This window comes from Balaenoptera physalus (genome assembly GCF_965194825.1).
Source record: "Balaenoptera physalus genome assembly, chromosome: 18".
NCBI classification, from domain to species: Eukaryota; Metazoa; Chordata; class Mammalia; order Artiodactyla; family Balaenopteridae; genus Balaenoptera; species Balaenoptera physalus.
Genome location: NC_138899.1, coordinates 61,068,007 through 61,081,041, shown reverse-complemented (window position 1 = coordinate 61,081,041; position 13,035 = coordinate 61,068,007). Strand labels below are relative to the sequence as shown.

Here is a 13,035-nt window from a genome sequence, read left to right as displayed (position 1 = left end):
GGCAAGGCGGCTTTTGAAAGCCCGGCCACTTGCCATTTCTTTAAGCCCTTGATGTGAGCAGCTGCAGGATAGATGAGGACTGAAAAAGCTGCTCTTCTTTCCTGAGCGGGTGAAGATGGGGCCTGGGGTCAAGCCAGGGATATGTGTCTGCAGTGCATCTAAGAAGAATGAAGCCCAGCCAAGCCCCAGCCTCTGCACCAGATATGTTGGAGCGAAGGGTGAAAAGCCAGACAGCTCACCCAGGCAACTGAGCCTCAACTCCTTCCCTCTGCAGCTTTGAGGGGCACACCGGAAGGCTGTTGGGTTAATTGGGAGCCGGTTCTTGAATCTCTCGTCTTTCCTGAATTCATTATTTTACAGGGGTAGTCATTTACATAGGATGAAAAATACCAAATATCCCCCAAGCACACTAACCCATCCCCCCTTCCTGGTGTCATGGCAGCGGGGAAATACAAAAGTGTTTATTGAGACATTTGGATTTTCAGGTTGATTAGAAGTTTCTCTGCTTTTCTGTGATTGCTGTGGCTGCTCAAGATGATGATAGAAAGATAGGTATATATGTTTAAAGTCAACAAGCCAGACTCTAGTCTCATCTGTACAGCTACTGCTGTGGCCGCTTCCTGTATGTATGGTTCGGCAGGAAGAGATCAGGGGAGCCTGGGAAGGGAAGTATTTCAAAGACGAGGATATTATCAGATTTCCCAAATACCGCAGATAAATCAGTAAATATAGGACTGAAATGTGTGCTTGGGGCTTTTTTTTTTTTTTTTAATTTTATTTATTTATTTATTTATTTATTTTTGGCTGTGTTGGGTCTTAGCTTCTGTGCGAGGGCTTTCTCCAGTTGCGGCGAGCAGGGGCCACTCTTCATCACAGTGCGCGGGCCTCTCACTGTCGCAGCCCCTCTTGTTGCGGAGCACAGGCTCCAGACGCGCAGGCTCAGTAGTTGTGGCTCACGGGCCCAGTTGCTCCGCGGCATGTGGGATCCTCCCAGACCAGGGCTCGAACCCGTGTCCCCTGCATTGGCAGGCAGATTCTCAACCACTGCGCCACCAGGGAAGCCCTGCTTGGGGCTTTTTAAAAACAACTTTTTTGAAGTATAACTGGCATACAATAAGCTGCACATATTTAAAGCACATAGTTTGATAAGTTTTCGTATATGTACACACCCTAAAACCATCACCACAATCAAGCTAATAAGCACGTCCATCACCCCCTAAACTTCCCTCTGCTTCTTTGTAACCCCTGCACCCCACCCTCCCCTATCCATCCTCCCCAGGAAACCACTAGTTTGCATTTTCTAGAATTTTGTATAATTGAAATCATACAGTATGTACTCTTTTTTAATCTGGTTTCCTTATTTTGAGAATTGGCCTAATTATTTTGAGATTAAGACTCATCCATTTTGGAGCATACATCAAATAGTTTCCCTCTCTCTCTCTCTCGTCCCCCGCCCCTGTCTCTCTTTCTTTTTGCTGAGTAGTTTTCCATTGTGTATATACCATGGATAGATGGGTATATCTCTATTTGTTTATCCATTCTCCTGTTGGTGGACATTTGGGTTGTTTCCCATTTTCAGTTACTACAAATAAAGCTGGTTTGAATATTCATGTTCATGTCTTTGTATGAACATATGCTTTCTTTTCTCTTGGGTAAATACCTAGGCTGGCTCATATGGGTATGTGTATATTTAACATTTTTAAGAAATGGTTGCAGTGTTTTTCAAAGCGGTTGTACCATTTTACCTTCCCGCCAGCAGTGTTTGAGAATTCCAATTCCTCCACGTCCTTGCCAGCACTTGGTACAGCAGGCTTTTTAACTTCAGCCATTCTAATATATGTTGTCCATGAACTCTGATGATCGAACGTTCTGATAATCTTCAGAAACATCTGCATTATGGGACTTCCCTGGTGGTCCAGTGGGTAAGACTCCGTGCTTTCAATGCAGGGGGCCTCGGTTCGATCCCTAGTCGGGGAACTAGATCCCGCGTGCATGCCGCAACTAAGCGTTTGCGTGCTGCAACTAAGACCCGGTACAGCCAAAAATAAATAATAAATAAATATTTTTCAGAAAATGAAACCATCTGCATTATGGCCGTGGGTCCACAAACCAGACAGCAATGGAAGGAGGAGACAATGAATACAGGCGATTTTCAGAGACTTCTGGTTACAAGGGAAGGCTCCCAGTTCATGTGAAAGTCATGGTTATACACTCAAAACAAGTCCACTCTACATCTGAATTACAACATTTTAAGGTTTATTATTTGCCAGTTCACAGTGTGGGCAGTTAGGTGGGACCTTAGAGGATAAAATATTTCTTTTTTAATTTTACCAAATCATAAGGCCACGCTGCTTCTTGAACAGTTACCAAATCACAAGGCCACGTTGCTTCTTGAACAGTATCTAAGTATTAAGGTTGGATAAAACTCAGCTGGAGTTCCTCACGGTCCTTTAACCAAGCTATAAATATGTTACATGTGTCTATTCTTTTCAACAGGGCACACCCAAACAGAAGACAAAACAGGGAGGCTGGAGAGACAAAGACAGAATGAGAAACAAGGTGACTGACCATCTGTCCCAGTTTGTGGGGACTGTCCCAGTTTTAGCACAGAACGTCCTGAGTCTGTGAGTGTGTGTTCCACTTTAGTCAGAGCTAAAGCGAGAATCAAGTCAATACAGCCTGAGGGCTTGAATGGAGGAAAGAAGATGTCACACAATCTCAAACTGGTTTAGAGAATATTTCTCATTGCTCCCTAAAAATGACAAACGTCACTTTCACAAATCACCAATGCGCTATGTGTGGAAGTCATACAAAAGCTAGGGGTTCATAAGGTGGAAAAGGTTTCAAACCGGTCAGTCAAGTGAGTAGACATAGTGGGAGCAGGGACAGGCTGAGTTCAGGGCTCCTACCCTGCCCACCTCCCTCCATTCTGTGACCACCAGCTTCTCCTGCTCTTTGGGATGTCATTGTGGGCTGAACTGTGTCCTTCCCCCACCTCCAAATATGTCCAAGTCCTAACTCCAGTTACCTGTGCATATGACCTTATTTCAAGATGGGCTCTTCACTGATGTAATCAAGTTAAGATGAGGTCATCCTGATTAGGATGGGCCCAAATCCAATGACTGGGGTGTCCTTATAAAAAGAGAGAAATTTGGACAGAGAAACACACACAAGGCGTGACAATAGTGGCAGGGATTGGAGTGATGCTTCTAGAAGCTAAGGAGTGCCAAGGATTGCTGGCGGCCACCAGAAGTTAGGAGAGAGGCATGGAGTACATTCTCCCTCAGACTTTCCAAAAAGGAAGCAGCCCCGCCCAAAACCTGGATTTCAAATTTCTGGCCTCTAGAACTGTGAGAATAACTTTCTGTTGTGTTAAGCCATGCGGTTCTGAGTACTTTGTTATGGTAGCCCTAGGAAACCAATACAGATGTGCTTCCGCATATGAACCCCAGTGATCATTTATGTCCTGAACATTTATTTAACAGTGGTTTATTGAGTAACTACCATGTTCCAGGGTCCATGTGGGCATTACAGGAGGAGCAAAGTAGAATACCAAGGCCTACCCTCCTCCTTTGCCTGAATTATCACGTGTACTTTCCTAGTCTCCATGCAGCTGTTACCTCTGCTAGAAAGCGATTGCCCCCGTTATATCTCCCTAGGTGGGTTCCAATGGTTTTCAAGCATCTCTGGGTATCAGAATCACCTGGGGAGCTTTTTAAACACACTCATGCCCTGAGAGCTGAGATTCTGAGTCCCTGAGCTTGGGAGAGAGCCAGGGCATTTTGTAAATTCCACAAGTGCTTCTAACATACAAGGTTGAGACTCTCTGGAAGGGTGCTTCGCCTCTGGGCTTTCACAGCACCCCAGGACTGCTTCAGCCATAGCACTCTCCACATTATATTGAAATGATGTGCTTCTTTTCATCTACTAGAAGAACATTTCTCAACTTGGGCCGCACAATCAAGCCAACTAGAAAGTTAAGGTTCCACATGTGCCTGACCAATCCCAGACCGACTGAACCAGAATCTCCCCAGGTGACTGCAATTTGCAGCCAAGTTGGAGAATTACTGTACTAGATCACAAACTCCTTGGGGGCAGGTATCTAGCCTTCTTGATCCCAGTAACTCCATTGCCAAAACACTGCTGGTGCTTGTAGCTGCCATAAGCACACCAACAGATGTTCCTTAAGTAACTTAACTCTGCCAGAAAATGAGTTTATAACCTAGCAGGGAGGCTAAGTGACCCTCCCAGAATGCATACTTGAATGGCTAAGGGCTCATTTTGAATATGTAAAGAAGCAGGCCATGAGGTAGACAGGCTGTAAGAGATCACCAACCCTACCCTGCTTGGTTCCATGGCTTTCCAAGATCAGTGTTCTAAAAATGTCTTATCAAGAGACTCTGAAAGTAGGCCACTGACAAATGTGTCTGGACTTCTCTGGAGGCTCAGGGGCTCTACTCTGCTCTTGTCTGTCTCTGTGTGCTCAGGACAAGTGGAATATGGCAGCCATCCTAAGCTAAGAAGAGAGAATCCAGTAGCATCCTCCAGCTTTCAGGTGCTTTGATGGGCTTCAAGCGGCATGTGATACATCACAGTGAACGCTCCAAACCAGAGATCTGAGGTTTCCTTGGGGAAAAGGCAATGGGCTCAGGAAACAGAATCGTGTGACTTCAGTGGAGAACTTTCTGGTTGTGTGGCCTGGATCTGACCTCTGACACATCCCTGGGATCAAGCTCCAGGTCGACCCCACCCCCCCCTTGGAGTCATGTTCTCTGCTGGGCTCGGCCAAGCCTGGCCCCCTGCCTTGATAATGGGTCCGGTAATCTCAGCCCTTTAAGGACCAGGCTGTTCCTGATCTTTCCAATTTTCCCAGGTGGATAGAGTCCTGACCCTGAGCCAAGTTCAACAGCTGAACCTCACTCAACAGGCCTCATCTCTGCTTCTTTTCTGCACTTGACAACTCCTTTCAGAACACGGGTCACGTCTTATCTTGTGGTCTTTCTACTTGCTCTTGCCCCAGGAGAGCATTTCTTATCATTCTTGAGTACTGCCCCCTCCCCAAGCCATTCTCTATCATCCTGTCTTATTTTCTTGATAGTACTCTGTGGAATTAGCTGCTTAGTTGTAGAATTACTTACTTATCATCCGTCTCTCTTTCTCCTTCACTACATCCTAGAATATAAGTTCCAGGAATGCACGGACTATTTTGTTTACACTAGATTTCTCAATAAGCATGCTAATGAGGGAATTCCCTGGTGGTCCAGTGGTTAGGACTCGGCGCTTTCACTGCAGTGACCCAGATTCAATTCCTGGTTGGGGAACTAAGATCTCACAAGCTGAGCGGCCAAAAAATATATATATAAGTATTTTAATGAATCCTTAGGCTAAACTGCCTGTCACTCTGTTATTTCTTACAGAGCCTGTCTGCGACCCCAAGTGCTGCTGCCATGACAGTAGGTGTGTAATTTCCAGTTCCCACGTCTCTCTCCCTCCCCAGCTCAGTTGGCTCACACCAGGAGGTTCAGGATCACATCTCCTGAGCACTAAGTTTCCATTCTGACAACTTGCCAATATTCGTAGATGTCTGCACCTCTGCTTGCCTGCATAGCCTTGTTCTTACCAGCAATAGCTCTGCCCACTGGACCTTCAGCCCCCATCGTGACCTCTGGTCTCCCTGGCTGCACTGTGCTTTCTGCCTCACTCATGTTACTCCCTCACCTTGCTGCCAACCCTCCTCTTTCCAGCTCCTGCCCTTGCTGCCTGGGGTCCCAGGATGGCCACGGAGAAGACGACATCAAGGTCAGTGTCACTCTCAGCCTCGAGTCCTAAATATGAAGGGCTTTCAGAGATCTCCAAGTGAGAGCTTCCCTCTGGTACAACCCAGAGTATGCCTGTCACTGAATAGTCAATGGTCTCATCCTTGAGAGGGTGTTTACCTTCCTAGGGATGATTAAAGCAGCCATCTGTTTCATATTCTTTTTTAAAATTGTGAAGTAAAACACGCACTCAGAAAAAAATGTATAAAGCACACGTGTCATTTAATAATAATTATATAGCAAACACCTACATGGCTACCACCTAGATTAAAAAATAGAACATGACCAGCAATCAAGCAACCCCCCGATGCTTCTACCCAGTTGCAACCCGTCCCCACCCCAAGTCCTAGTGGGAACGACCACACTGACTTTTGTGTTTATTTCTTCATTTTCCTTTGTAGCTGTACCACTTATGTATACATCCCTAAAAAATAAAGTTGAGTTTTGTCTATTCGGAACTTTATATAAATGGAAACAAAACATATGTATTTTTTATGTTTACTTCTTTGATGGTCACAATTTTTTCTGAGAAAGTTGTTCTTAAAACACATTTTCCTTTTTGGCCATTCTGCCTGTACTAGCAGAATCTAGCAAGAATCACTATTGCTATGTTCACCCTTTTCTCAGTCCAGGCTTCCTTGGAATGTGACCTTCAGTTTCCAGGCAGGGTTTATTGCTATGTTTTCCAGATTGCTTGGTAATAGTAAACCCAGTTCTGCAGCACAGACTCTAACTCCCTCCTAGCTGCCTACTACTCACCCCTTCAACCAAACAAAGAACAGAAGATGCTCTCTTATCTCTACATCTGCACATTTGGAATAGAGATCCAAATGCTCAATGACTTGCATTGGCACCTAGTATGTAAATATACAAGCTCTTATTCTGTAGACAAAGAAAGAGAATTCCTGAGGCCATTGTCCTGAGGTAGGAAAAGAATATTGAAGAGTTAGCCAATCTTGGATAAAAACAATCAACGTGGAGCAGCTAACAATTAATCTCTTATAAAGAGAAGCTTTTCTCTAGGGCTTTCAAAGGGAACACACCAATGCATTTTGAAGTACCCCAATTCTAGAGCACATTCATATCTCTTAGAATTGAGATCGTCTAATTCTAGACTATAACAATTTTTTAAAAGTAGTGATGTTAGTGAGTTTTTTGATTCAGGCTAAATCTTTTGGGAAGCCTGTTTTGTGCAGTTGTTCTGAGCTCATTCATGCTCTGCACTAGGGTAGTGTGGCCAGTGCGTGGTGGTTACAAAGGGCTGCATCAGCAGGTTCTATTTCTTACCCAGGCTCCCAGCTGCTGAAGAGGAGTTGGATTTATGCAATCTTAGCGAACTACTCTTATCCTCAGGCAAACCCGCACAGCCCGGTTGCCTTTGTGTTTCTACCCCTCGCATAGCCAAACATTCTCCTACCAATGAGTTAAGGAATGGGCGAGATTAGCTCTCACATAACCATTTGCAGGATATCAAATACAGGAAAAAAGGAGGAAATGAAACATGAAGTTTAGACGACCTCTCGGTGCTCAGCCAAACTTCCTGTCAAGACCTCTCCTTCCTGGAGCGAAGGCAGTTGGGTAGGTCCACGCGGAGGGAGATTGGGTGGCCGCAAAAAGCAGCTGAGGGCTGTCTCTGGCAGCCACAGGTCAGGGTGCCACGGCTTCTGGAGACTACACGCGGCAGAGTTCAGCGTAAAAATACCCTTCAAAGAGTCGATGCTGGGAGTTCAACTTCGGAGCTGATTTTACCTCTGCAACCCGGGAACATACCCAAGTGGGGCTGGGAGGTGTGTTTTCTCTGTCCTCTCATTTGCTGCCAACAGATTAAAAAAAGACAAACCCCGGACTTCCCTGGTGGTCCAGTGGTTAAGACTCCACGCTCCCAATGCCAGGGGTGGGGCGGGAACTAAGATCCCACGTGCTGCGCGTCTAGGCCAAAAAAAAAAAAAAAAAAATCCCAGCACAAAGTTAAGTGATTAGACGTCCTTCCTTGCCTCCTCCTACCGCCTTCTCACCCCTCCCCCAAAGTCTCACTTTACTTCCGTTTGCTCTGGATAAAATCCATGTATTATACATCCCCATTCCATCAGAATGTAGTGCAGCATTTTTTTTTTTTTTCTTAATGGAAGAGTCCTTAAATTCTGCAGTGCTTTATAAGTTTCGAAAGTAGTCAGCTTGGTATATGACTTCCTTTTAGTGTTTTGGATAGGATACTGAGATGTTTGCAGTTATTACGGTTTTCGGGTCAATTCTCATCCTCAGCCGCTCTGTTAATAAGAGACGATTATCAAAACGTGACTAGCGGTGAACAGAGGGTTCCTCATAAACCCATCCCCAGAGGGCCAGGCAGAGCTCACAGCGGAGGGTGGCAGGTATCCGGGGCTGGCATGGGCCAGAGAGTGGGGCTGGCTCAAGGGCAAAGCGGGGCAATGCCAGAAGAAGAGTTTTTAATGGAAGAAAATCAGTCGACATCTCACCTTTTGAAAATAAAAGGAAGAGCTAGATATGTTTAGGATTTATGGGAAGAGTTTACATTTAACTTAGTTGTTTTTAAAGTTTTGCATTGATTTTTAAAAGATATTTTAAAATTCTTACACAATTTTTCAAGGTTACTTTCCATTTACAGCTATTCCAAAATATTGGCTATATTCCCCTAGTTGTATAATACATCACTGAGCTTCTGTTACATTCAGTAGCTTGTACTCCCTACTCCCCACCCCACATCGGTACCTATTAGTTTAAGAAGATGTGGTATATATACACAAAGGAATACTAGTCAGCCGTAAAGAAAGAATGAAATTTTGCCATTTGCAGCAGCATGGATGAATTTGGAGAGAATTATGCTCAGTGAAATAAGTCAGAGAAAGACAAATACTGTATGATATCACTTGTATGTGGAGTCTAAAATATACATTTCACTTAGTTTGAATATCTCTTTCTTTCAACTGTAAATACAAATCTCCTCTCGCATTAGAATTCATTCATCTACAACTCAGCATGGCCAAGAGGAATAGCAACACATGGTAGGAGTTAGTTTATCAAATGAACAAATAATTCATTCACCATCAGGGCTTTTATTCTTTAGGATCCTCTGGGAATATGTGAGTGAAAAACTAAATATGGGAATCAATGTAAAAACCTACCAAGTGGGGCTTCCCTGGTGGTGCAGTGGTTGAGAGTCTGCCTGCCAATGCAGGGGACACGGGTTCAAGCCCTGGTCCGGGAAGATCCCACATGCCGCGGAGCAACTCGGCCCGTGAGCCACAACTGCTGAGCCTGCGCGTCTGGAGCCTGTGCTCCGCAACAAGAGAGGCCGCGACACTGAGAGGCCCGCGCACCGCGATGAAGAGTGGCCCCCGCACGCCGCAAGTCGAAAAAGCCCTCGCACAGAAACGAAGACCCAATGCAGCCAAAAATAAAATAAATAATTAATTAATTAATTAAAAGAAAAAAAAAAAAAAACTTACCAAGTGTTTATCTCCATAGACAGACACATCAGTCATTGTGTGACCCCCTTCAAGGCAAAGTTAAGGGGTTGTGAAAAAATGGAGACCCAGTCAAAGTACTTATCTGCTGTCATTTCTTGTACATCTTCCACTTCAGATATTTAAACCATTAAGGTATCCTTTGGTCTCTAACTATACAAACAGAGCTTGACCCACCCTTTGCATTAAAAGAGCAAATTATATCCCCAGAAAGAGAATATATATTAGTACCTGAGATGCATTTCATTCTTTCTATAAGATTTCCTGTGGTAGAATGATAATTTTATCATCTGAAGCAGTGAGTGTTGGTTAAATAAATTGTGGATCAGTCATGTGATGGACTATTACCCAGTCACTGAAAATCAGGTTTTTAAAAAGGTATTTCATGAATTGTAAAAATGCTGATGCTATAATATTATTTTTAAAAACTGGATAATACTGTATATACAAGATAAGTTCCCATTTTGTAATATGTGTGTATACATATACATATGTAATATAACATATATGTACATATAGATGCAAAAATATAAAAGGAATATAACAAAATACTTAGAGTGGCTGTCTATAAGTTGTAGGATTATGTATGATTTAGAAATTTAGAATATTTTTCCATTCCAGCTATCCTACAATGGATATATTTTACTTAAAATTAGGGGGAAAAAAATCCACGTTTTGAACATTTCAAAGAATTGTAACTCCCAAAGTGTCTAATCTATTTTCTGGAACACTAGTGAAGGTGATTAAAGTAGATGTTGATAAGGCCAGGAAGATAAATTTGATCATTTTGCAAACTATTCCCTTTGGTTTCTCGGCCACATGCTACCCCAAATCTGCAGAGTTGTCTCTTAAAAAAAAAAGCTACTGAAAAGTGCTGGAGAAGCAGCTCGAAGTCCTTTTCCTTGAGTTGGTCAGTGTGGCATTATCACTGCCAGGAGGTAACTGATGTCCAAGAATAACCTGAAGGTGCTCACTTGCTTACAACTCCATTGAACACCCTCTGTAACTGGTGAACCGCCATGTGCTGGCATTGAGGGGATTCCTCCCAGGAAGCCTAGAGATCTCAGACTTGCACCGACAGTGTGGGCTTAGACAGGAACTGCAGGGACCTGGTGGCCCTATGCTCTACTTCAGCTCTACCTGGATCTACACAAAGAATTGCAGAGTGCTGGAAATGGAGACCACAGGGATAAATGTGTGTTAACTCTATGGGAAATAGGAAGACTTTTTTTCCCTATGATTTAGATGCCTTTAATAGCTAATTAGTCATCTGAAGCAAAAACAGGACTGTACTAAATATTCATACTATCTATTTTAACTTTCAAACTGAGGTTTAGAGACCTTAACCATCTCGCCCAAGATCAAACAAAGACATCATTTGTACTCCGTTGCTTTGTGTCATTGACACAGAACACAGTTCCTTTCCTAAAAGTATGTGGAGGGGAAAAAAAATGTATTGAGTAATTACTCTACTTAGCTGCTTAAACAAATGCTTCTTTGTTTAAAAAAAAAGACATTTATTGGGACCCATTACCACATTACCAAGTTACTCATAAATCTAAATATAAAAGTCTATGAAAAGAGATGATGTTGATTCACTAAGAGGGAAATGACCTGAGGTCTGATGGACTGGGACAAAGACCACACCAGTTGGGCTTTATGAGAATTTAGATGGGAAGTGACTGGCTTTTTATGACAATGACTCGAGGAGAGAGAACAGCACTACAGGGAAATGTGTGTTTCAAACAGATTATGTGGTTTATGATTTCCATTTGGATTAGGGAAAAAAATCAATGAACACAGGATAAATAGCTCTAAAAGAGGAAATCGATGGCAACACAATAATAGTGGGGGACTTTAACACCTCACTTACACCAATGGACAGATCATCCAAACAGAAAATTAATAAGGAAACACAAGCTGTAAATTACACAATAGACCACATAGATTTAATTGATATTTATAGGACATTCCATCCAAAAAGAGCAGATTACACTTTCTTCTCAAGTGTGTACGGAACATTCTCCAGGATAGATCACATCTTGGGTCACAAATCAAGCCTCAGTAAATTTAATAAAATTGAAATCATATCAAGCATCTTTTCTGACCACAATGCTATGAGATTAGAAATCAATTACAGGGAAAAAAACATAAAAAACACAAACACATGAGGTTAAACAATACGTTACTGAATAACCAAGAGATCACTGAAGAAATCAAAGGGGAAATCAAAAAATACCTACAGACAAATGACAATGAAAACACGACGATCCAAAACCTATGGGATGCAGCAAAAGCAGTTCTAAGAAGGAAGTTTATAGCTATACAAGCCTAGCTCAAGAAACAAGAAAAATCTCAAATAAACAATCTAATGTTACACTTAAAGGAATTAGAGAAAGAAGAACAAAGAAAACCCAAAGTTAGCAGAAGGAAAGAAATCATAAAGATCAGAGCAGAAATAAATGAAATAGAAACAAAGAAAACAATAACAAAGATCAATAAAACTAAAGGCTGGTTCTTTGAGAAGATAAACAAAATTGATAAACCCTTAGCCAGACTCATCAAGAAAAAGAGGGAGAGGACTCAAATCAATAAAATTAGAAATGAAAAAGGAGAAGTTACAACAGACACTGCAGAAATACAAAGCATCCTAAGAGACTACTACAAGCAACTCTATGCCAATAAAATGGACAACCTGGAAGAAATGGGCAAATTCTTAGAAAGGTATAACCTTCCAAGATTGAACCAGGAAGAAATAGAAAATATGAACAGACCAATCACAAGTAATGAAATTGAAACTGTGATTAAAAGTCTTCCAACAAACAAAAGTCCAGGACCAGATGGCTTCACAGGTGAATTCTATCAAACATTTAGAGAAGAGCTAACACCCATCCTTCTCAAACTCTTCCAAAAAATTGCAGAAGAAGGAACACTCCCAAACTCATTCTATGAGGCCACCATCACCCTGATACCAAAACCAGACAAAGATACTACAAAAAAAAAAATTACAGACCAATATCACTGATAAATAGAGATGCAAAAATCCTCAACAAAATACTAACAAACAGAATCCAGCAACACATTAAAAGGATCATACACCATGATCAAGTGGGATTTATCCCAGGGATGGAAGGATTCTTCCATATACGCAAATCAATCAATGTGATACCCCATATTAACAAACTGAAGAATAAAAACCATATGATCATCTCAATAGATGCAGAAAAAGCTTTTGACGAAATTCAACACCCATTTATGATAAAAACTCTCCAGAAAGTGGGCATAGAGGGAACCTACTTCAACATAATAAAGGCCATATACGACAAACCCACAGCAAACATCATTCTCAATGGTGAAAAACTGAAAGCATTTCCTCTAAGATCAGGAAGAAGACAAGGATGTCCACTCTCACCACTCTTATTCAACATAGTTTTGGAAGTCCTAGCCACGGCAATCAGAGAAGAAAAAGAAATAAAAGGAATACAAATTGGAAAAGAAGAAGTAAAACCGTCACTGTTCGCGGATGATATGATACTATACATAGAGAATCCTAAAGATGCCACTAGAAAACTACTAGAGCTAATCAATGAATTTGGTAAAGTTGCAGGATACAAAATTAATGCACAGAAATCTCTTGCATTCCTATACACTAATGATGAAAAATCTGAAAGAGAAATTAAGGAAACACTCCCATTTACCATTGCAACAAAAAGAATAAAATACCTAGGAATAAA

The 13,035-nt window shown here is 42.2% G+C and overlaps 1 protein-coding gene across 4 annotated transcripts in view; it reads left to right on the top strand.

The window, feature by feature from the left end:
* The window catches only part of LOC309647772 (uncharacterized protein), a 50,866-nt gene that overhangs the window by 32,548 nt on the left and 5,283 nt on the right, over nt 1-13,035 (top strand). The window contains exons 1-4 of one of the 4 annotated variants that reach the window (XM_082435453.1): nt 1,398-2,559; nt 4,488-4,555; nt 5,418-5,457; nt 5,745-5,799. In XM_082435453.1, coding sequence (XP_082291579.1) covers nt 2,475-2,559; nt 4,488-4,555; nt 5,418-5,457; nt 5,745-5,799 — 248 coding nt within the window. In that variant the 5' untranslated portion in view covers nt 1,398-2,474. Of the gene's footprint in view, nt 1-1,397; nt 5,800-13,035 lie in introns of those variants that run through there. The other 3 variants (XM_082435454.1, XM_082435455.1, XR_014256281.1) reach the window with 3 other exon arrangements.